The sequence below is a fragment of the Temnothorax curvispinosus genome, unplaced genomic scaffold, assembly GCF_003070985.1.
Source record: "Temnothorax curvispinosus isolate PA1 unplaced genomic scaffold, ASM307098v1 QBEX01009885.1, whole genome shotgun sequence".
NCBI classification, from domain to species: domain Eukaryota; kingdom Metazoa; phylum Arthropoda; class Insecta; order Hymenoptera; family Formicidae; genus Temnothorax; species Temnothorax curvispinosus.
This window is the reverse complement of record NW_020219665.1, coordinates 811,052-837,068: the sequence shown is the minus strand read 5'-3', so window position 1 is coordinate 837,068 and position 26,017 is coordinate 811,052. Positions and strand designations below refer to the sequence as shown.

General features: G+C 37.6%; 1 protein-coding gene across 24 annotated transcripts in view; it reads left to right on the top strand.

The window, feature by feature from the left end:
* The window catches only part of LOC112459522 (forkhead box protein P1-like), a 288,209-nt gene extending 262,840 nt beyond the window's left edge, over positions 1 to 25,369 (top strand). For 8 of the 24 annotated variants that reach the window (XM_025023670.1, XM_025023663.1, XM_025023680.1 and 5 more), the window contains 13 exons: positions 991 to 1,240; positions 2,688 to 2,798; positions 2,923 to 3,097; positions 4,557 to 4,743; positions 5,994 to 6,297; positions 7,466 to 7,534; positions 8,288 to 8,332; positions 9,382 to 9,458; positions 9,964 to 10,065; positions 15,811 to 15,986; positions 19,775 to 19,850; positions 20,134 to 20,240; positions 20,840 to 25,369. In XM_025023670.1, coding sequence (XP_024879438.1) covers positions 991 to 1,240; positions 2,688 to 2,798; positions 2,923 to 3,097; positions 4,557 to 4,743; positions 5,994 to 6,297; positions 7,466 to 7,534; positions 8,288 to 8,332; positions 9,382 to 9,458; positions 9,964 to 10,065; positions 15,811 to 15,986; positions 19,775 to 19,850; positions 20,134 to 20,240; positions 20,840 to 21,089 — 1,929 coding nt within the window. In that variant the 3' untranslated portion in view covers positions 21,090 to 25,369. Of the gene's footprint in view, positions 1 to 990; positions 1,241 to 2,687; positions 2,799 to 2,922; positions 3,098 to 4,556; positions 4,744 to 5,993; positions 6,298 to 7,465; positions 7,535 to 8,287; positions 8,333 to 9,381; positions 9,459 to 9,963; positions 10,066 to 13,548; positions 13,680 to 15,810; positions 15,987 to 19,774; positions 19,851 to 20,133; positions 20,241 to 20,839 lie in introns of those variants that run through there. The other 16 variants (XM_025023664.1, XM_025023668.1, XM_025023665.1 and 13 more) reach the window with 16 other exon arrangements.
* Positions 25,370 to 26,017: the final 648 nt, after the last annotated feature.

Genomic DNA, 26,017 nt, shown 5'->3' with positions numbered 1-26,017 from the left:
ATGCCACTATGTAGTTTATGGTAGCGGAAACACTATTCTTTTTGAAGAGAAAGAAGCGCGCCGGACCGAATATGAAACGTTTTGTTTCAGTCATTTCCAAGATTATGAATCAACGTAACATTGACTATGCTCGTGTAAAATTTAATTAGTAAAGAGATGAATAATTATTGTACACAATTTAAATTATAAGTCGAATCATAGGTCAGTCCCGTTGTAAATATTGGAAAGATTTCCCGAACGTCATCGAAATTTATAATTGCGGCAAAAAAAATGAAGTACCAGAGGTAAATACGAAATATAAAGAAAATCGTATGCTTAATATGAACATGGAAAATGCTTATTAGCGGGAACGTGTTTGCGCCCATTAATCGTGCAGAGTGTTCGTTTATAATAATATGATAAAGGGTGCGTACCTCGAAGTTTGTTTTAAAATATCCTCGAGGCGCACGAGAGAGAAACCGAGAAATGAAATAGGCGGAGGGAGGCCTTAGTCCGGAGGGTGAGGTAAGCAATTAAGCATCGCCATCAGCCGTTGTGTCTCGTTGTTTGTCTTCGAGCTACCCATCAACTGCCCTCTATCTTCTTGCCCCCTTGGTGCCGCGAATTATCTGCGCCCGTGATTTATTCATCATTCCAAGACGTAAGTGCCGCCCTTTTTTCCTCTCCTTTTTTATTCCGACCGACTAATTTGGCAGGAGAGCAAAACGTTCACTTCCCTGACGTTTAATAAGCTGTCGACGATATCGTTTGATTTACAATTAATTATCTCTACATCTTTTAATTAGAAAATATGTAGGAAACTTATGCGGAAAACGTTATGATTAATATAATGTTTACAAAATAAAAATAATTGAGTTCTTTCTTTTGCTCAAATCGTTCGCTTCTTATGTCAATTATATATTATGATGACGATATAAACGTCAATACATTGGGCTGATAAAGTGATATAAAATATACTTACATTTTGTAATACCGCCAAATTTGTTTTAGCATCAGCATCAACTCGCGGAACTCAACAAAAAACAACTGGAGCAGGCAATGCAGCAACTGCAGGAACAATTGCAGCTGAACTTATTTCAACAGACGCATTTATTGCAAACGGCGGACAAGAAGAAGGCATCGGCGCCTCTCCAGCAACTAGCGATTCAGCAGCAGCAGCTGATACAGCAACTGCAGATCACGCAAAGGCAATATCTATTGCAGCAAGGACTGAGTCTTCAGGGTCATAACCCTTCTTCAGGTATTTATGCAACAAAATTAATGTGCTTGATTGAAAATATTTTGGCATGCTTTAGCAGTTAAATAATTTTTAGATATGATTATTGATATTGATAAAGTATTGTGGGCATAAGACATATTCATGATTACAATAAAATATATTTAAAAAATATTCTAGACGAAATATTAGAAGAACACTGCACATATATTCGCTGTATTCTCTCTATTCTTTACATATAAAACGAAGAATTCTTCAAAAAGATGATCGAGACTTCCTATTTCCCGATTCATAAATGATATTTGTATCTTGCAATTACGTAAACAACTTTTTCAAAGATAATCGTTCGTTGTTTTAATGTCTTGCACGCATTCTGCGTCAGTACGTATCTCTATCATCAGGAAATCGACGTTTTCATCAACGCACGTTCACGTTCGTGATAAAAGGATTATTCAACCATGTATTTTTAATTCGCATGTTATTGTCACACGCCTTTTTACCTTCTAACACGATTGCATCGCATAAACTTCGTACGAAGACAATATCACACGCCGCAACAAAAGACATATGCGTGCAATGTATTTGCAGCGTGACACACTCGTGTCGTGGAAGTCACGTGTCATCAGCAGCACATGCACAAAGACGAAGGTAAGCTTTGAAATTGGAGGCATCCCTTTGGTTTTACACTAAAACGATCCAGCATCTCCTGTACAATCCTTTTGAACCTCCACGAGCTACGTCTCTTTTACTTCTTCATTTTAATTTCATTTTCTTCTCTTCCTCCATTCTCCCTTGTGTTTCTCTTTCTTGCTTTTCACCCTGGACAAAACTTTTCACGCAGAAACGTTTCGATTACATGCCGGAGCTTACTCCAATGATGTTCTTCTCTCTGACACATACGTATACGTGACACATATATATTCGAGAGGACTGTTCGAAATAGCAACCGTGATTCACCATGGTTTGCGCTTCGAATTCATACATGGAGAGTTCATACATGAAACGAATCTGACTGTCATCCTTGACCCTGAATTCAGCCTTCCCGCACTGCACGCTTTGTCCTCTCTTTATTTTTTTCCTCTCTCTCTCTCGGAAGTTGAACTACCATTTCTTTCAGTTTTCGCTCCCTTCTCGCACTTCCGTATTCCTCCTATGCCTCCTCGTCGACGCGTCGCTTCATCTTTCGTCCGCACGCATGTTTGCTTGATACGTGACTGCTTTGAGACGCACAATATTGTTTACTATGACGTTTAAGTATCTATGATGCGGATTTTTCTTTAAGACTTACGACCTGATATTATTATGCGATGCGATATATTTTTCTAAGCAATTAAATTTTTCTTTAACACTATTTTAATTACAAAAATTGACGATAGACATACTTTCATGCAAACTATGACAAATAAATTGACGATTGTCATCTTTTCGCTTAGCCATTTATATAAATAGGTGCCTCTTTCTAAATTTCAAGCAGGTTTGGCACCGCCAGGTGATACTCTCCCGTCATGGAAGTCAGAGCCCTCGGATACACCGGAATCCCACCAGAATTCCAACGTGTCGAAATCCAATTCTGGATTGAACGGTAAAACAATAGTTTCACGCTTTTCTCGATGATCTCGAGCTTGCTCGTTTTTTTCTACTCTAATTTCTCCATGCTTATGTTTTTACTTTTGCGAATGCGACGTTCGTTTGCCGAACTATCGCAGGCATTCTGAATTCGATAGCTTCGAGCCGACGGTCCGAGGTAAACGGCACAACGCCGATGGACGAGAAGCCGCTGGATGCCTCCTGCAACGACAAGGTCCATCCCCTCTATGGCCATGGGGTTTGCAAGTGGCCAGGCTGTGAAGTAATTTGTGAAGACTATCAAGCATTCCTTAAGTGAGTTTTCCAAACTATTTCTTTCGTATATATTTAATGTATTTTTGATATCTCACAATTATATGTGCCGTTTATTAAAAATCGTCTCCAGCTATACCAAGTAACAAATAAGATTTATCGTAATTTATTCAATTAATAATCGAAAAATATCCATAATTTGCGTTAAACTACACAAGTCCGAACTTATTGTCAATAATGCAATATATTTTAGAGAGGTAAACTGTTTCCACGTAGACAGGTAAACGCGGAAAAGAAGTCTCGAATACCTCTCGTATACGAGAAGCTGAAGAAATAGGAGGAATAAAGTCGGTAATTAAATTGGGGAGAATGAGGCGAAGAAAGTGTAGAAAAATCGCTCGTGTCAGCGTATCTCATTGACATCAGGCGCTTTCGCTCATCGGCTTCGAGGCGCAACCGCAGCGGCTCCATCCCATCCGGAGAGACTCCTTCGTAATCACGTAGCTCGTCTCGGTGCAAACTCTCCCTCAAACAAGCCGTTACTTAAAAAAAAAAAAAAGAAAAACGCTAATTACCTTTGTCTCATTAATATTCACGACATTCGACCGCATCGTTATGCCCCTCAGTCTAATCCCTTTCTGTCCCTCTCTCTCTTCAGTTCGCGTCCGTTCAAACTCCCTCGACCTTCCCGCATCTTCCCGTTCTTTCAACCGACCGAGCTTTCTCCCGCTCTCCTCTCGCCACCCTTGCTCCACTCTCGTCGATACAGCCGTCCGTTCCGTCGACGAAGAAGGATTACGGAAATTCTTAAATACGGAATCTTGTTGGCGTTGTTGGCACCCCTCTTCCCATCTTCTCTATCTTCGACGCAGCGGAGCTTAATTTTCTGTCCTGCCGTCTCCTGGGGGTTTGAGTTCTCGTAGTTGGAGAATGGAAGCGTTACGTGCTCGGGATTTTTCGTGGCTTTCTGACGCGCAGATTTTTTGTGACTCTTGCAAGATAATTGTGTGGCTGTCTTTCCCTTACTCTTTCCGTATTTTATTTATTTATTAAATATAGAGGAGTGTTTCATATAGTTGATTAAATATTTATAAATTACTTCAAAGCCGAATTGGGTTGAAGACTGCAGCTTTTAAATTAATAGTATACTAGACCTGTCACAACGAGAAAAATTACGCTAAAATGTTAAATAACTTAAAATAAAATTTCTATGTATATGAAACATAAACGTTAACGATAATAAATTTAATCAATTTATTTTAATTTTATATATAATTTTATTGCGCTTATATGCTCTCTTTATTATTTAATTCAGTTTAACCGAAGGATCAATAAATGATTACAATGTTAAAATATTACGGAATAATTTAATCTTGCATAATTAGCATTTTCTTAATTTTATTTATCGTAATATAACATCGTAATATTTATGGTTGCGTTGATTAAAACTGCAACGTATATTGAATTGAAATAAACTGTAATTGATCTCGAAATATTGCAGACACTTAAATACAGAGCACACATTGGATGACCGATCGACAGCGCAAGCCAGGGTCCAGATGCAAGTAGTGTCGCAGCTAGAAATTCAGTTGCAAAAAGAACGAGACCGACTAGGCGCCATGATGCATCATTTGCATATGGCAAAACAAATGGCTTCCCCGGAACCGCCAAAGTCATCCGAGTCATCGGTAAATTCTCCTTATTATATTTATAATTCTTGCTCTTTAACACTTTTTCCTTTATTTTATTTTATTACTTTATTTAACTATTTATTGCTATAATGAAGAAAAACATGCGATAACATTAATTTCTCCCGTATACACTCTTTTTTACAAAAAAGGTATTTGAGATTTAACTATCGTATTCTAGATATTCAATTTTTTCAACGTTATTCTCATAGTTCAAAATTTATAGATTAGAATACTTATTGTATTAATGAGAATAATTTATAAATACTGTCTTATTTCAATCTCTCACCCTCAAGAAGACAATAAATTAATTGTTATAGCAAATAATTTAATCTTCTATGAATTACAAAAGAAAATTTTTATCGTAAGCCGCAATTATAATACACTTAAGAGTTCTCGCTGTAGAATGGACACTGAAAGCCAAACCTGGAAAAACGGTCCGACCGCGATGCGTAAACTTTCTCTCCGCTGCGGTATTGCTATGAGATCGTAAAGCCGGATTTTCACGACAGACCGGCTCGTTGAAAGATTTTACGAGCTCCTCGCGGAGCCGGCTAACAACAACGCGCGAATTTCAGTTTTAACGCGCTGCCGAGTCGAGTGCTAATTTATACATAAAGTTTGCATTAATAATTCATCGGAGCCGCGGTAATTTTATATCGCCTTAATTAAAACCCCTAACAAGTTGGGCAGTCGGAGAATACCAATATCGCATTAGCTCTGCGCCAACGACAACCGCTCGACGCGGTCGACGGCTTAATTATTTTAACGCGGCTGTGTGAGTAGTTCCGCCACGAAGATCAGATTGCTCGTGTAGTTTGTACGCCACTGCGATATGTAATAAGATATCCATATTGCAGAATGCATATATTGATATTCATATTCATATTAAGTGCTTTTAATATACAGACTACATTTATGAGACTTATGAAAAGAAAATACATATTACCTACAATGTTTTTTATCTATAAAATTAAATTTGTGTTTAATGATTTTAAAAGCTACAACCGCAGAGAAAATTGTTACATTTTTCTGAGTTTGTGAAAAATTAGTGAAGTAGCTCTGCGACGTATACGAATTGCATAAAGTCCTCTTTCTAGCTCTTTGCAATTCTCTTTCGTCGCATTAATAATCCTAAAATGATTATTTTCCGTTCGACAATATAGTTTATACCCGATTCGTCGCTCATATCTCTATTCATCATTTTCCTCTGGCACGTTTTCCATGCTTTCGGGAATTCTCTTTTTCAGACGGGCTCGAATTTACCAAAGCTAAATTTTTCCACCGCACTGATGAGCCAGCCGCCACCTAATTTCGGGGTCTCTCAGGTGTCACCGGTATCCATGTCCGCGCTGGTGTCCGCCGTGAGGTCGCCCGCGGGTGCTCAGCTACCACCGTCGGGGGCACTTGGCAGTGCCCCGATGCCGCCACTTTCGACCATACCCAACATGTCCAGTTTACCGCCCATGCCCAACATGCCTGGTAGCATGCCGAGTATGGCTGGTCCAATCAGACGGCGCATCAGCGATAAGTCAGCTCTTTCTTTGGCAGGAGGTAAGGTCATCTCTTCGTCTCATAATCTCTCATTATCTCGTCTAACAGGTGAGATATTTGAGCTAGCGGTATAACTTCTAGGACTAATAAGGGCCAGAATCGCACATTTTGCGTTACCAAGATGAATTTTGTTTTAAGATCAATTTTGCAACAGCTCTTCCGTTTTACCCGTTTCAAGGAAAATGGTTGATTCTGTGTTAAGAAATTGTTGGTACGTCGAAATATCAATGCATAATGTATAGTATGTTTCGTTAGTCGCTAGCTTACATATTAATACAAAAATTAGAATTTTTACAAAAATGCATTAAAGAATATTGAATAATTAACGATTTGTTTTATACGTTTAATAAAACACAGTTTTATATTTAATTGTGTATACATATAATAATTTATTAACTACAACTTACATGCCAAGAAGTGGACTTGGTTTACAAAATTACTTAACACACTCATACCATTCCATCCCACGCAACCATCGTACTTAATACTAGGTACCTATTCTTCCTTACTCTTTTTCTCTCCATAATTTTCTTAACACGTTTAATTTTATACTATCCAGTTTATCATTCCATATTCTCTTTCGAAAATATTTCTCTTTTATTTCTTTCTAACTCTATAAACCAATCCTTGGTCATATCACATTTCTTTACATAATGACTAATACATTCCCTTCCTTGTCCACAAAACACACATAACGTTTCATCCTCCTCTAAGCAATATTATATACAATTGAATATAAAACTTTATTGTGTTAAGAGAAAGTTGAAAGAGAGAGAAAAACTATATTTGTTACAATATATATTGCATATTTATCAAAATTTCCTGGCATATGGTATTATTAACTACGATTTGCGAAACATATATACATTATCTGTATAATATCTATTTGTTATACCGAGTTTAGTGATATTAATTCATTCCTAATTAAATAGTTTTCTTTTATTGTACATCTTCTATTGTACAGTTTTTATGTTTTATTTATTTAATTTATAGGATCGTATATATTCTGTAAATTTAACGCCCTTAATTAAGATGTTCTCGATGTAACCATTTTCCGAAATAGCCTTGTGCTTGAAATGCATACGAGAGCTTGAAAGTGGATTAATATCGTCTCAAAGCAAGGTGAAACGAAAAAAATGACAATTCAGAAATGAAATACTATTCGTAGGACTGTATGACGAGGGCACTGTAAGGCGCAGAGTAGCCGTCGATAGATCTGGAATAGATATTAACGAAGGTAACGATAACACAAGATCATACTCGGAGTGATGCGCGAGCTTCGAAACGCCATCTAAAAAAATTTTATCTACGACGCAACTCTTATTAAATTATTAATAAGAGAGGCTGTTTCTTTTTTCAAATTACATCATAGATCTGCGTGTCTGGAAAATCAGGAAAATAAATAATGATATTATCATGCTATGGCATTAAAACGAAAAATGAAAAATGATAAGCATTGCTAAGTTGAGAAAAGATAAGAAATTGTACGATGTCGTTTAATATTTCCTAATTTTCTTTATATAAACAGTGTAGTTTTATAAGACAATATATATTCTTAATTCTATAATAGGATAATTATATATCTATTAATTGTATTTTTTTGAAAATACCCTTGGCATTTCGAGGTTCGTTAGAAAAACATATTCACTCCGACGAAATAAGAAAATACCGATCCTGTAGCAAGTGCTCTTTACGGTCCTCTCTTGGTCTCGTGCCTCTTCCTGTCGTACATTGTACCACACGCACAGATTACTTATGGTAGCGACTATGTCACGTGAAAGCGACAGTGTTCGACACCTTGTTGGCGGCGTAGAACGAGCATTATAGGTGTTTAGAGAGGGATGCGAGGAAATTTATGCGTTGAAAAAAAAAAAGAAATGATACGAGAGATGAAAAATAAATTCTTTCATCCGCCAGCTCGAACCTCTTTCTTATTGATGCTTTTGTTGTTTCCTTATTTCTTGTGCTGCCCGCCCTCCCCACCGTGTAGGGCTGCCCTACATGCTGGAGCGTGCTGGCCTTGACGTCCAACAAGGTACTGTCAACCTATTTTCCACATTTCCCTTTTGTGGCTTACAAATTTTCTTGCGGAAGGATGCACCTTGCATGAGCGCTCACCTCCCTTCTTCGTCTTCACCTCCCCGCCTCTTCACGTAGCATCAGTTTTTTTTTATACTGATAATTCCCGAGACAATTAAGATAACGATTTCAAAACCTCTCAAATATTTGGAATTGGATAGATTGATTGGCCGCAGTTTATCATTTTCTGGTTGCTTTTCTTTTAAACGTGAAAGAGGTGATCCATATATTTGGTTTGAATTACTTTATTTTTTGCACACGCAAAGAAGTTTCAATTTTAATGCGCAAATATAAATCAATATTATAGCGTATATATAATTATTAAAAAAAAGACAGTAGTTGTGAAAAAATTAAATATGAAGAACTTCAATATTTGGATTGCCTTCTTTTGATTTTTATATAATTTCTTTTGTAAAAGCATGCATCTGCAGATATTTCTGCAAATATAAAAATTATTATTATTTTAGAAGAATATCCGATTTTTGATGTATTTTGCATATATAGTTTTAAATTCATTTGATCATTAATTCTTATTTTAAAGTTTAGTAGTCCGCTGAAAAGATAAAATTATTTTAACGAACACGTTATTTAATAAAAAATATAATAAGTATAAAATTGATATATCTACGTAATATAGGTACCTTTATTGCATCATATTGCAGTTCAAAATGTATACTCGTAGCTTTTCATGAAAAATCGATATAAAATTTAATGTACAAATATACAAATCGATTTAATTTCTCTGAATACAGGGAAATACCGCGAAAAATGCGCACAGCTTAGTTTACTCAGCGTTTAAGAGCAAAATTTTATTATAATTTCACGTGATCGGTACAATATTTGCTTGTTTGTTGTGATACCACCGTTCAGATCATTTTGCACAAAAGATGTAATTAAAACACCCATAATTACTTCTCTTATCAGTAACGAGAATATTAGCTTTCGACCCGCTACCGTTTTTAATGATGCACATGGGTAAATGAAATTTGTTGCGTCCGGTTTCAGAAATTCAGCGAAATAGGGAATTCTACAAGAATGCAGACGTCAGACCACCGTTCACGTATGCATCCTTAATTCGGCAGGTGAGTGGCTAATACAATTGCCGAAGGATTCTCCGAATATCATATTTTCCCATCGCGTCGTATTAACATAGCGAATTATCCTGGGGGGATTCTTTCTTTAACAACATAAAATAGGGGTTGAATGTGCATATTATCATTATTATTTTAATAATTTCCGGAATATACTGAAAATTAATTTTCAATTTATTTATTAAAGTTGGCACGTTCTGTTAAATATTATTCCGATTGAATAACGTTTTACATTGAAGAGCTCATTATATGATATAATTATCTAGATGCAGTAAAATTTATTTTATTATTTATTAATTGGATTTACCACATTTTATTAGAGAATTATTATATTCTTGAAATTATTATGTAATATTGCAATCAAAAATTTCACACGATATACGAACATACACATAAGGAATCTTTTCGTTTGTGGACACTTAAATACTTTGACTACGATGTTTTGCCGCTCAGAATAGAACAAGTTAACGTTATTATAATGTTGCTCTTTTCATAGTCTATCATCGAATCCCCCGAGAAGCAGCTGACGCTCAACGAAATTTACAACTGGTTCCAAAACACATTCTGCTACTTCCGGCGCAACGCAGCAACGTGGAAGGTATATCTTATAATTCCAGTTGTATAATTACACAATCGTTTCAAAGCAAGAAAATTAAACAAAAAACAGTAGCTTTTGACTTGAGATTCGAGATATATTCAAAATGTAACTTCTACAATTTTTTCTAATTTTTTACGCTTGCAACCAATAATTTTTACAAAGCGTAAAATATTCCAAATTTCTTCTAGCAATTTTATTTTTTTATAAGAAAACTGAAGTATATTTCAAACGTAATCTTTAAATAGCGTTACGATAGGAGAGTTACGATAAAGTGGAGATAACTCTCTTTTAAGTGGATGAAGTTAGCACGAATTTGTTTGTGCAACGGGAGCCACGAGGCTCCCGAAAACAATCATGCAATTTGTATTTGTACGAATACCAGATTAAGCTGAATGCGCTTAACAAGAAAGGATGACAGCTTATCGAGAATTTCGGATAATTATATGTATTGATTTGGATTAACAGGCTAAGTGACGTGCCGGGCAGAGCAGCTGGTAATGATAGTTGTATTGCTTTCTCGAATAAGGGGGGAGAAACTGGTAAACATGTGAAATGTGACATATTACAAGTCATTTATGAGCCATCTGTCATTATATTCTTTCTCCATTTCCCCCTCGTTCGCAGATCACTCAATAGCGTGTCAGAATAACAGCAATCCTCTTAAATCTAATAGTAAACTAATAGTCTAATTCAATAGTAAATAGAATTAAAATATCCTTACGGATAATTATTCACGTTATATATTCCTACTGGCATATTACGTCGATTATTTTGTCGTTTAAAATGATTGCTGCCAATGTATCTCTGAAAGAGAAATCGCGCATTACCTGCAAAAGCATAATTAATTAAGTAATATAGTAGAGATACGTGTGTGTTCAATGAAGATTTCATGAATCGCTTTATTCTGACACAAGAGAGACGAGCGTATCCTGAATGATTTACGACGTACACATTCTTTTCTTAATTTGGAATGAATCGAATAAAATTACCGATTAAAAAAAAAACGTCAAAGGGCGATAATAAAAATTGACATATTTTACGTGTACCTCCTCAGGCATAAAAGAAGCAACGAATACAACGTGCCGATGGTTCATGATCGATTTGTAAGCCGACGTGACAAACCGCTTGTTGGCAAGAGTGTTTTGCGCGCGTGCGTTTTTTTGCGTGTGTGCGAGTGTGCGTGGAAGTAATTGACGTTTGCCATGACGCTTCGCCTCGCATGGTTATGTGTATATGAAAACATTAAAAAAAAAAAACCACGCAAACAGGTTTGCCACAGAGAGCGGAGGAGGGCGACAGAGAAAGAGTGAGCGGAGCAGCCGAGAGGAGGATCAACATCGTTGGCGATAGCGGACGATGGCGACAAACACACGTCATCGAGCGGCCGCGCGTCGCGCGGCCTCATCGAATTTTACATATTCGGCGCCCTGCGGCATGAATAATTGTTGTCGTTGCCCCTAGATTTAGATGACTAGCTGTGCATTAACGATAAAGGAATGCCACAAACCGTGTCTCTCTTTCGATTAATCATATTTTGGTTCGTTTCATCCTCATGCGGCCTTCGACGTCGCGATTTTACTGCCGGTTTCCTTCTGTGCCTAATAACAGCGGTCATCATCACTGACATCATCATCATCGTCATTGTCGCCGTTGTCACATTATTATCAATGGGATATCTCGCGTCATACTTCTTACTTTGATTTTATTGGCTATAGACTTTCTATTTATTATTTGTTTTGTGAATGTTACAACGCGATGCGGATTTCCGTACCTCCTCGTTAGCTGCCACCTGGAAGAACTTGCTCGATCCTTTTCAAATAATAAAATTAGCTCCGTGAATAATTGCATTTACAGATAATATATTTTTTAAATGCAGCACACTATTGCACTTGCGTAGTAATTTGCGCTGCTTTTATTTCATATTTATAGTTTACATTAGTTTGCATAATTTGATTTTTTTGCTTAGCATTTCTGAAACTCTATTTTACATACGTCCCGAGAAGAAACAGCTTTCTTAAGAACGCTATGAAAATATTAATCGTTTATGTTTTTAAATGAAAAAGAAAGATAGAAACCCTACGACAGCATTTAAGTTTAAGGTGGCAGCTTTGCTTGTATTCTTCAAGAATGCTAAATAGCCATTGCACCCATCTTCGAATGACGCATTCAAATTAATTTTTTTAGTATTATTAATTTAATAGAACTTGAAATTTATTCAAATTAATTTTTCTATCGCGAATTAAAATATTATACCTGACAATCTACATATTATATAACATTAATGAAAAATTTTTGCTTAAAAATAAAATAGAAGCTATTATATACTTTTTGAGAATATTTCTGTCTAATATATTGTTTTCTCTAAATACACGAAGATATTTTTATAATTTATTTATATATATATATATCTGTTTTTGAATATGTATTATAAATACGCATTTCTCGCGCGCGTCTTCAAAAATGGCTGAAATGAGCTCTCAAGAGCAGCGTTGTTGAACGGGTCATCCTTAAATTGATCCAGGTCAAAATTATTATCCACAAAGACTTGAATCGCATTAAAACGAGGAAATACAAGATCTGGGTTAGGTTATAGATCGAGGTCGTAACTATAAGACTAAAACTGCTATTTTTTACGAAAGTACGCGGAGTCATAAAATATTCGGGCGCTCGATTGTAACTTCTCTGTAACATTGCAGTATATGCGTGAATGCAGTATATGCCATGCGTAACGTGAAATGTGCAAACACAACATTATGGGATTAATAACTTTTGTTGAAAAAATTACGACACTTTAATTATTTTCGCTTGTTATATTTTCACCAATATATTGGAAAAATGGATTTTAGTATCACGGTAAGAACATTAAAAGCTCGTCGCTTCGGTATTTATTGATAGATAATTTTTTTTGTCTAATTCCATCTATATCCCATTTTATTATTATCGTAATAAATTTTATTAGATATAACCAGTTACGACGTTGAGAACTTCGTATGAATTAAAGAGCTCGGGAAGCTTGAAATATCCGCGTATATATTCGCATAATATTAACTCGAGATATTGATACGCGTCGTTGTGCAGTAAACATCGAGAGATGTATTTAATCAGGGTTTCTGGGCTCGAGTACTCAACGGGATCGTTCGCAACGCTGCTCGTTGGCACCTTGGCACCTCGACAAATCCATACGGCACACGTATACAATATCGCACGTCTCACTTAGCAACCTCGCGCCTCGGTCTCACGATCATCATCCATTCTTGCCTCATCAGCGTGATCGGTCATCATCACCCGATCGTCGAGGAGGACTCTCCACCGCCTCTGCGTAACACACATACATACATACATACATACATGCACATACGCGCGCCACGAATCGCCACAAACGACCGTGATCCTTTCCCCCTTCGCCGACTACCGGGACCGTGATTGAGTTGGCTTCGTTCGTTTTTTGCGTTGCTTATTTAGTCTGTGTATTATTTTGTATAGAACGCAGTGCGACACAACCTGTCTCTCCACAAATGTTTCATGCGAGTCGAAAACGTGAAAGGGGCCGTATGGACGGTGGACGAAGTGGAGTTTTACAAGAGACGCCCACAGCGCGCTTGCAGCACGACCGGGTACGTTGCCCCTCCCCCCATGCCCCCCCATCGATCAGAAAAAAATAATTACAACCGCGCTTTTTACTCTCTTTATTCTCTTTCTCTCTTTATCTCTCTCTCTCACTTTCTCTCTTTCTCTCACACCGATATTTCTTACCACCTCCTCTCCAGCTCCTCTTCTTTCGGAGCGGAGATCAACAGACTCGAAGACCCCCCCGCACTCTTTTCCTCTCCCGAGTGTATCGAGGGGATAGTTTCTCACGATCACAAACTTCCCCACCGTTCCCCGAAATCCTTTGATATATCTATACTTCACTTTCTCTCTCTTTCTCTCTGTCTTTTTACATATATACTTAAATCATATTTATATTCTCTCTTTTATACTCGCTTTTACTACATTTATAGTCGCTGACCAACCCCCGCCCCCCAGCCCCTTATACTGCCAATTTTCTACAGTTTTATATCATATTTATATAACTTTTTACATACTTTTTATACATATTTTTATATATCGATATTTATATATATTTACACATATTTATATATATATTAAGAATATTTAACATTCTGTCTTATACGTATATATATAGCTCTTTTCATATATATGTATTTTTAATATATATCTGTTTTATATATTATATATATATTTCTATATATGCGACTTTTAAAGGTATGCGAACGCACGTATCAGTGCGTTTGTGGCCTTCGTATGTATGTATACGCACATACACGCACGCTCTCCTGTGCATTTCTCTCTACTTCTCTTTTTTTAATCATATATATATTTGATACCGCCTACACAAAATGTCTACGTCGTGTTCCCTGTTTTACATTCTCTCTTCATAGTTATACTGTACCTGTTTGTACTTGATACGTGCGCATTCATACGTATAGATATCTGTGTGTGTATAAAAACCTCTTTATACACCTAAAAACGCCATAACAATCTTTACTGTACGTCGCTTGTGTCGTCTGTCTGTATGTTTGTTGCTAATAACGCAGTTTCTCGAGGTGCCGTTCGTACAATTCGCTGATAAGAGCTACTTGTACACTCGCAACGAGATCGAAAGACCACAGTTTTATTCGAGTTCCTTATTTCTTTTTTTCAATTGGAAAGTTTCACGTAGCTTCGCAAATAAGTTTACGTTTACGCTGACTGAGAGATATACTCGAGAAACTACCGTCATCACTGTGTTTGAACCCGCGTGTGTGTGAATTTCTTATACTTGCCCGTCGTCGTGTGATGGTAGTCGGCAGTCTGGTGGGTGCGTGGATGTTGCGTGAGAGTGCGTCGCCGATGAAAGAGCCACGACAGAGATGAAGGGAAACAGAAAAAAAAATAAAAACAAACACGCAGATAGAAAGAGAGTTTAGAGATGCTAATCACACGTTCTTGGAGATGGGAAAAATCCGTAGTGCGTCCGTGTGCAGTTGCTTTCCATAACGAGCATGTGAGCTTTGCAGCGACTAACCCGATCGAGAACACGGCGGGGGCCCAGGTATCTCTCTCTCTGGCCCGAGTCTAGTCTCTCGAGAAAAGAGCCCCCCGGATGCCCGGAAGCAGGAATTGCCCTACTCCCCCCACGGAAACAGAGTGAGAACCGCAGTGTTGCACTTTGTCAGGTAGTGAGAGGAAGCCGCCTTACTACATACGTTCTTTTTTTTTTTTTAATTATTACTCTGCGTACTCTGTTTTTATTTTCTCTGATTTGTCCATCCCTTCTTTTTGCGAATCTGTGCTGCTGTTTTGCTCTCTCTCTCTCTCTTTCTCTGAAAAGTCGACGTTTCCGAGATCGTGCCGAGATCACACTCGTATGTCCTGGCGACACACGAATAAGAGATGCGACGGAGCCGTCGGCAAGAGAGGACATGCCAGCGCTCGCTGGCGCGTCTCTGGGGGGTCTCCCGTGAAACGCGACGGCAAGCAAAAACCGGCCCCGCGCGATACGTGAGGCCACACACAACCCCCCTTTCGTATGGAAGGGTAGCAAGCGGCGAGCGAGGGCCGTGTGCGCAAAATTAAGAAAGAACGAAAGAAAAGCGAAAATGCGCAATCAACTGCAAAACAAAAAAAAACAAAACAACCAGAAACCTTTGTCTTTTTTACTCTCTTTTTCTCTATTCTTGGTGGTCTTGTCTGTGTATACAGAACGCGATCCGCACCAATCTATCATTGCACAAGTGTTTTGTGCGCTATGAGGACGACTTCGGGTCATTCTGGATGGTGGACGACGCCGAGTTCGTAAAGCGGCGGCATCTGTCCCGCGGCCGCCCCAGGAAATATGACCCAACCCCATCACCCACTCCACCCCACCTCTCCGCACAGTAAGCACTACCACTTTTTAGAATTCTGCTGGCTGGCTGGCGCGACGTTCTGACCTTACCGCGGTACTTTTTTATGAAACGCGGCGACCGGGACGTTTTCGCTTGGTCGTTGTCTACAAATTGAACCACTAAATGGGCTTTACAACCTGCTGCCTTTGAAAAGTCTTTGTGCACTTGCTCCGCGGTTGTGCACGGTTGCAGCTGTTACTGTTATATCGACGTAATGACATGCCCCTTTGGAATAAAAAAAATTTGCCTCGAAGCAGCAAATTTACTTCGTCATATTCTTTAATTCTTGTATTAAACTGCAAAATAAATGAAGGAACTTTTAGTATTATATAATGTGTGAAGGATTAACGTAACGATTAATGTAATGAGATGTATATGTGGAAACGATAAAATTTTAGAAAATAACTATTTGATTTAATGTTTAATTTGGTTAATATTTTATTAAAACGTATTTTTAATTTGATTTTGATTTTACAATATATATTGTGTACAGCAACTTAAATTATAGCACTACTTTGTTAAGGTTTCATGAATTAGAATAATTTCTTTAGTAAGTGTTTTTTTTTTATTATTATTATTATTTATTGCGATGCTAACAGCTGCAATTATAAATGCAAGAATCAATTTGGATTAGTTAGATTTCACAATCAGTCGTAAATGTCAATATACTTTGTAAGAAAATTTCTTCTATTTTTAAGCTCAATATCGTGATGTAATTTGAAATTATGCCAAGGCAGCAGGAAATAGCTCCATGCAGTTTGTCCAATCCCTCTGGAAATGATTTCCGCATCATGCCTGCCTCGAGCGCCTTTAAAGTCCGATTCCTTAAAAAAACTGGACAGTAGTATCATCCCACTATTACCTTGCTCGTTTATTTGTTACAAGTGTGCAATTTTTTATTCAAGTTTTTCAATATACATTTATCCTGAAACCGTACAGGTACGACATGTAAAATTATTATTAAAAATTTCAAATATAATTTTGATTTTTTAATGTAATATTTATTTACTAGACCATAACATATGTCACTAGCAAATACAAATAAAATTTCGTGTAATATTGAGGTTTGCAAAAACAAAATAAAATTGTCATAGTTAGTTAAACATAAATGTAAAGCATTTAAATTTCACGTAGTATTCTGAAATTTACTTTTGGATACATATTCTTTGATCATTTTAAAATTGTTCCTGTGACAAATATCGAAATAATTATTTTTACACGTATATAGGTAAATAAAATAAATGTTTTTCATTTAACGTTTTAAATCTGAATTTAAAGAGATTGTATTTATATAGAAAATAATTCATCATTCTAAATAAGATAGTTCATGTTTAAGATTTAGAAGAAAAGAGATTTCAGCCCAATCTTAATAAAAAATTAGTTTTAAGTTGGTCAAAGAATATCTATCGCTAGAAAAACAAAATCGACATCTTTTCGTAAAAAAAAAAAAATATATATATATAATAGGATCCTGTATGTCGAAAGACGTGCAAGTTTTGCACACTTTTGCAAATGACGTCCAAGAGTTCATTAGGACATACCCGTATACGTCACCAGTATTTTGTAACCCGAGGCTCTTGCACTCCGTGATAGCTTGAATCCTGCACGATCCTGCAACGTACCAACAACAGGACGATTGGTCAGAGTTGCCGGATCTCCAATGTGTTTATTAGTTGCTCGCATGTACCACCGTGAATCCTCAATATCCGTCTCCCGGATGAAGTCTTCTAAACTATCCTATCCACTTTGAAAAACACTGCTTATAAACGTATGACGCTTAATGTAATGCCGTTTGCGTAGCGTCTCGTATGAAAGTGGTGTGTTTCTGCGGGCAAGCGTTCTTTTGTGTTGAAGTTTTGCTTCCGTTTCTTCTTTTGTTCTGTTTGTTCCTTGGTTCTCTCATAATGGTAGAGAATTACTTTTCTCTTCTTTTGATTCGTAGAATTGCTATGACGTTAATAGACGTATGTAATGTTTTACGTTCGTCATTTTTATTTCATTTCTACAGAGTGACGTAGCAGTGTAGCATTCTGGTGAGGTTCTGTTTTTTCAGTTTTTTATCGGATGCAATTTTCTTTGCAATCTGTTGCGATTTTCAACTACGTTGCAAATATCTACTACACGCACTTTTGAAAATTCCTCAACTTTGCAATTTAACTTGCTGTGCTTATTTAATAAAAAAATCTTATTTTTTTATATTATGATGATTAATGAAAAAAAACTATTTAAAGAAAAAACTATTCAATGTAAAATATTAAAGAAAGATTTAAAAAAATTGAAATATCAAAATATGTATGAAAAAAAATTAAAAATATTAAATATCAATTTCAAACAAAATAACATTAATTTTAACGGGATACATGGCTGATGCTGGAAGAAAACTTGGGAATATTTTCTTAAAATTTTGAAATGTTTAAGATGGAATGACGAATGTCATTCCAAGGTAAATAAAGTTGAGAATCGCAAAATAAACCTTAGCATCTTACATCATGCTTCCGCAATGAGCGAATGGTTCTTGGTTTGAGTGAATATGTACGTCAGGGCTACTCGCGCATGTGTAAATTGTGTATACTATGCGTTACAATTATAACCTCGGGTGGAATTCTTCGATCTTCATCATTGCGACTCGTCTTGTATCACAGGTACCATGTGGACTCAATATAAAATCTCAGTAATATGTAACGATAATAATAATTATCGAAAAATTTTTACTTATATATTCATCTTTAATACTTTTTAAAATTTTATCTACTTTTACTCAATCTCTCCTTTTAACTTCTCTCTCTCTTTCTCTCTATCGACTTTCCTCTATCTTCACTATCCATTTTCTATTTTTCTCTTTACTCAGCGCTCCTTGTTGCTTGATAAACGGTCGCAGGACATCTTTTTTCTCATCTTCTTCTTGGCATGCATTTTTAAATTTCTCATCAAGATTTCCGATGACATAAGTACGTTAAGACCGAGTATATTTACCATTATTTAACGGTAATTGCAAGAAACACAGCGAGGAACTTCTCTTCGCAAATCGTCGGGAAGAAAAGGGTGATCGATTGTTATGCAATATACATACAATCGAGTACTTACTAAATAATTTGCAAGGTAAATCAAAAGTGAACGGTAAGCTCAGGTAACCTGGTGGCCGTTTATAAGTACGTTTGTTTCGAAACTAATGTAATACTAATGTAATTAAAATTGAACGAACGAAAGCAAGAAAAAAAAGATCAAATTGCTACTATTTTATTTATGAAGTTTCGAAACCGGAGCGCTTTTTTTAAACTTTCTCTCTGTAATTTTTATCTAATCTCGCTCAATCACCGATGAGACTAGTGCGGTGGACAAAACGATATGAGGCACTGTAAGTAGGTAAGAGGTATTTCGGATACTTTTTTCGCTCTTTTTTAATCTCTTTTTGATATATATCTATATGTATACATTTTTCATATTTATATAATTCTCTTTGTGTCTCTCTCTCTGTCTCTCTCTCTCTCTTTCTTCTCTTTCACTTTACACCTCTTTCACTTTCTCTCGCTTTCTCTATCTTTCTCCTTTTTGTCTTTAATACGTCTACATACATCTACTACTCCAATACACGCATACATACATACACACAAACACATAATACACCATACACTCAACTTTTACTCCTCCTTTTCTATCAGATCCGTCCCAACATTGACACGATTGAAGAAAATTCATACACGTGATTGATTTCAGGAAATATATGCTCACGAGGCCGAATTTCGAATATTATTAACATACTTTTCTCTGTCAATATCTAGGGGTGTACCGTCGAAGAGCCCAACGCTGACGCATAGTCCTACTATGTACGGTGACGCGCTTAATGCCAACCTGCAGGTAACTATTAATAATTAATTCCTAGAATACGAAAATTCTCCGAAAATAAATTCTTGTAATTTATTGTCTTATGTTAGTTAAATGATTCGTATTGAAGTAATAACGAAAATAATTAAATAGATATTTTTTTTTATATTAATGAAATCACCCATTTAGAAAGATTCGCTGACAGTTTACGAGCTTCTACAGTATATTAATTTTTTTTAAATAAATAGTCATTAGCTAATAATGATTGTATATATGGTATTAGACGGTAATAACTAACCATCTAATGCAATTTGAGTATTTCCAGGCACTCGGGGAGTCTAACATGGGATTTTTGAATCCGATGTGCACGTCAACAGCGACAAGTCCTGATAAGGAACATGTGTTACCTCATAATGACTTAATGTAAGTTCATCATTAAGCGCGTCGTTCATTCCCTCGAACGTTCACAGTACATTTTATCAAATATAAAATATTGACTAAAGTGTTATTATAAAATTCTCGCAATAACCCTTTCGCGTAACAAATCTGCATTTCTGCCTTCCCCCTCCCCCCGTATTTTCGAAATGTTGTTTCAGCTTACGGTATAATGTTGTCGAAACCTGCCCAAAATCTTTTATTTATTCAACACATCGCGAAATTTATTTTATTTTATTCATCGGACATGTTTACGGACGGTCTGTACGATCCATTCCGGGTTATACATGCCGCGCGCAAAAGCCGTGAAAAAGCTCCCCTGTCCACGCGCGACTTTTCCACAAAACACAAACTATCCGTTGCAGTTTGATAAACCGCACGAAGCCGCGACAATGAAACAATACTGGGAAAAAACGAAATCGTTATTCCCCCGTTGGCCGTGTGTCGCTAAAAAATATACCGCCGCGCGCGCGTCTGTCCGCGATCTATGAAATATGTATTCCGACACACCGGCGCGGCGCGTTCTCGCAAGTTTTCCACTCATAAAAGCGTATACAACACGTTCGCGCGTGTCGTCGATTCAACAGGTCGCCGCTGGATGAACCGGCCGTGCACATAAAGCAGGAGAGCCAGAGTCCGGAAGGAGGGAAACACACGAGATTAATAAAGCGCGAGCTGCCGGACGGCCCCATGGAGCATGAAACGGAGGAGGATCAGGCGGACGAGAGGGAATACTCGGAGAGCCACGGCCACGACTCCGGCCAGGACGAGGATATAGCGGAGGACCTGTCAATGGCGCCCGACATAATGATCCCGGAGGATCAGGTCGAGGCGTAGTACCGCCCCGTCGCGATAAACCGATAAAGAAATGAGAAACGTGTATACAAGGTGTCCCGTTTGATCCGGTCACGCGAAGAGAGGAGTACCCTTCTACGTTGACCCAGGGTAGAGTAGAGAACGCGGAGGTATAAAAGAAGTGGCGGAAGAGCGAGTATACGGAAGCAGAAATTCGGAAGAGGACGACGAAGGCCCTTCAGGACCACCCACCCCCCTCCACACTCCTCCTTCGTACGAGTTGTACCCCCCTCAACGTATCATATCTGTGCCGCGACGTCCCAATCGGCGGTACGTTTAAGGTAAACGAAAAGAAGCCAAAACGAATTTTGTGAAAGGACTCTGACTCGGTTGAGCGACGACGGTGGCGAAGCGGTACGACCACCGGTCGACGACGATGTAGCGTCGTAATCTCGACGATATTCGGGAGCGATCTTTCGATCCATATCCTTACTCAAGCAATTGCGAACAACGATGTATTTTATTTTCCTCTCTCGATCTTTTTTTCCGTTCCGGAGCCGCGGTTATATCTAATAGACACATATACATAATATATACATATATCTTTCTCTCTCTCTCTATCTCTTTCTCTCTCTCTCGTGTACATTGCATTAGAAATTAATGTAGCGACATAGGGCACTCCGTGCACGGCGCGCCTTGCGGTCGGCGCGCCTTATCGGGCGCCCCGTAAACGCGACGGAAAGTACCCTTCGCCGGAGGAACTGGTGTGGCTTCGCGATTATGCGTTTCGCGCTGGCATGCCGTGCGTAGATATATACGCGAAACACACTGACAAGTGGACTCCAGCAAGTCTAGCAAGTCCTTAAACTTCTTTGCGTTACATTGTACCGAACTGATAACAATATAACTTCATTACAAACGATTGGAAATATATTGCGCTGCATGTTATGCGCGAAATATACATTTCTATTTTCTACTTTGCGTTTTGAGAAAGTCAGATTGGTTTTGTTTCTATCATGGATATAATTATCCAAACGCAAGACTATCGTACAATGCGAAACAGTGCCATACTCGTCGGTATACATTCAACGATTTGGATTTTTTTTCAAAAGGAAAATATCGCCGAAAAGCAACACGCGGTTCCGCCGGAGAAGCGAATCGATCAGACAGTCCGGCGGGATTGAATCTAGGAAATAAATCGACGAAGCCGTGGTGGCGGTGGTGGTGGGTACGTACGGGAGCGACTGAGTTTAGTCTTTAAGGCGTTCGCCCAGCGAGCGAAGAGCAATGTGTTATTCTCGCGATTAAGCCGGTCCTCCTACCCTTCGAAGAGGTCCAGTATCAGACACGCACACGCACGCACGCACGCACACACACACACGCACGCGCGCACATACACACACACACACACACACACACACACAAAATTTAAACTAAGAATTGCATCCGTGACGAGATCGGATGCGTCCCGGCGTACCCGTCCGCTACATTTGGTAGCACTCTGTATAGTCTAGCGAAGTTGATCGTAAGTAGTTTCGTATTCATTAAATGGTAATTAAACGATCGAAGGAAGAAGAAGAAAAAAAGAAAAACGGTCAGGAGGCGGTCGATGTTTGTAAATGAGCGCTACACGATACGCGACACGCGCGCGTGCGCGACGATCTTTCAAATTATACTTTCCGATCGAGCCGGTCAGGAAATCCGCGAGGCAGAACGTTTATTATGTAGGTGTACGTGGCTCCGCGAGATGATCGATGACACTCGAGCGAACGTTTTACGAATGGGGATAAGTGGGAAGATCGCTAACGCGACGTTTTATATTGATGTACCGTAAGTGTAAACCACAAACGGCAAACGAAATTCCAGATTCGACGCTAACACGATCTCGACGGTTTTTTTTTTGTACGAATTGTACGATATATATATATATATTTAACTTCACCGTTTATAAGGTATAGGATAGACTCAGCGCCGTAGCGAGATGGTGCTTTTCAAGTTTCAACGCGTTGAAAGCTAGCATTTCAATGCCTTGGATGATTAACATAAAAATTTCGAGTTGTTAGGTATATTACGCGTTCAAGATTATATTATAGTTATTAGCACTTCCTTCTGTGATACGTGATGAATATATAGTAAGACCACTATATTTAATTATATATATAATATACATATAATTAAGGGACTTATATATATATCTATACGTTACAAGTCGTTTTTGGTTGCTAAGTCTATTGTATATCAACGTTTCCGATCAATTACAGGCAAGTTAATTATACGTCACGCTATTCGAATGTCGAAAAAAAAGAACATATTGCATAAAACGATGGCAAGAGGTAATCACGTTAATGATCTCCCTACTTCTCTAAGCATGAAGTCTATAAATAAATTAAAAAAGGTACTATGTATGCATATATACATATATTAATACGTATACGTATCGAAATTATAAGGAATTAGATGTCGACATGCCCACTCCCATCAAAATTTTTCCCTCATCCCCCGTCCAATCCTAGTCCTATTATATGCACACACCACAATCGAGGCCAGTAGATTTCTTCTAAAGTGCGCGGTCTCCATTATCCCGAAACACAAGAGTAGAAAGCGCGCTCACACATCGGTATGGCGAGCACTTTAAATTGTTTCGGAATCGATACGACGTGAATAATTCGAATTTCTCTTGAGCCGTCAGTATATATATTTGATTTTTTTAGTTTCCATATGTATTTAACGATAACACATTTGTCGAGCTTAGAAGCTAATTCAATTGCCACAAGTCGCCTGTGTCACCTCTGCGCAGTGATTGGTGGAAACGCAAAGCGTAGTTGTATATTTTATTAGATTGTAACGAGACATTATGTGCAATTTGAAAAATTATTTGCAAGGAGTTTGAGCTCTACAAAGTTATTTTGTAAACATGAAATATTTAATTTTGTGTTGATTAGTGTAACTTCGCGACGTCATCGAGTACCGTGAGATTTTTTTTTTTTATGTAAGTTGAAAGGATCTTCCATGTTCCTTTGATACCTATTATATCACAGTTGTCCAATCGTAGTTTCAGTTGTAACGATTCTAATTTTATTGGCGTTATGCACATAGCAATAATGGATATTGATGTATCAGTGCACTTATGCTGTAGGTAGAATGCGGAAGTTTGTGAAATTTTACAATAAACCTTTTTTTAAGCGAGCGATATTAAGACGCGTTTTGAGATAACAAAAATGTCAAAATTGTTGTCTGCATTATTGTCTCTTAAACTCTAAATAACATCTTTTTCTCTCTAACGTTGTTCTATTATTATTGAAGAAAATGCATTTTGGACCACAATTGGTTTGGATCTTACAGTAGAATTTCACGAGCTTTCGCAGTCTAGTTAAAAGATAAATGCAAAAGTAATGTTAAATTTGATTAATGAATGAATATATTATACTTCGTCTCTGTTCGTCAGTCTAAGCAGGTATCTTTTTGATTATAAATATAATTGAACTAACGCAAATTAGACTATTTCAGTAAACAATCAAATAAAAATAAGAAGATACTATATTATTGATATGATATAAATATTGAGAATTTTACAAATATTTGAATTTCAAATTTTCGACAGTCAAATTGACCATACGTGCATATATAGTTTTTATTACGGCTTTTTATATAAATTGGATATTTGTAATATATGCACAGAGCATTAATAGCTTCACTCGGTTATTGCAAGCATTGTTTTATCATTTTTGATTAAATATTAAAGAGACGTTTCTTCACTTCCACAATTACAATTGCAATATTATTGTTTGCTGAACACCGACAAAGTAAATCATTGTAAAATTGTATTACTTTCGCGTTTCGAGTTGTAAGTAATTTCAAATCGACATGGCCCAACTTTAATTAACAAGACATATACATATCTGCGTTGTGAGGCTTGACAGATTTGAATCGCTGAATAATTTAAAACACGAAATTGATATTTCGCATGTACTCGTCCTGAGTGTAAAATCTCTGCAGGGTTAAGGAATAATTAAATCACACATAGAAGGAAAGACAAGCGTGAAGAGCGAGAGAGAATGCCAAGTGTGTATGTGTATGGCTGCATTTTTTGTGCGCGCGAGGATGCCGTATAAACGTTCGGCGGTCACCTGGTTCACCGATGAAATTTTGCGAGATTCAGTGCCGTTTGGGCTTGCTTTCGCGTAATGGTACTATTAATAGACTAAGTCTATATGTATTATGTATAATGAATTAAGAGAACTTGACACACACGCAAACACACACACATACAAACGTACACGTGTATGACATATAGAAGACTCTTCTGTAAATAATTAAACTCATCGAGGCATTAGGAATTTGCGCATACGTCATTCGCGGACGGATGATTCTGCCGATATCGCGGCTTGTGTACGCGTGTATATATATATATATATATATATATATATATATATATATATATATATATATATACACGTGTGCATGTGTGCGCATGGGTGTAATTGTGTATGCGAGTGCACGCGTTAATTACCCGTTAACCCCGTAATCCCGTCTGCATTTAATTTCGACTCCCGAAGTCTCTATCTCTCTCTATCTCTTTCCCTCTCGATGTTCTCTCGGGAGGATAATTCGACGGAAGACATTTTCTCGTTTTGCCGGGTGAACGTTCGTCACGTCGCGGGGAGGAGCGGGGCCTGACGACCGGATAATTAATAATTGATAATCGGTTAATTGATCGATCAAGCGCCGCGTCGCGTGACGTTTTGGGCGGGCTCGCGCAACGCGTATCTGCTGCTGAATCTTTTGTATTATGACAATGTTACATGTACCCACAGATGCTTTATTATTAATGTTTTCCTCTTTCTTTTTTTTCTTTCTTTTTTGTTATGTTTGTTGATGAGGGCAATTTGGATTTATGTACGCGGGCATTGCGATCGATTAGCGCGCATTCGGGCGAGAGAATTGTTTCATTATTTTTGCTTACACACACA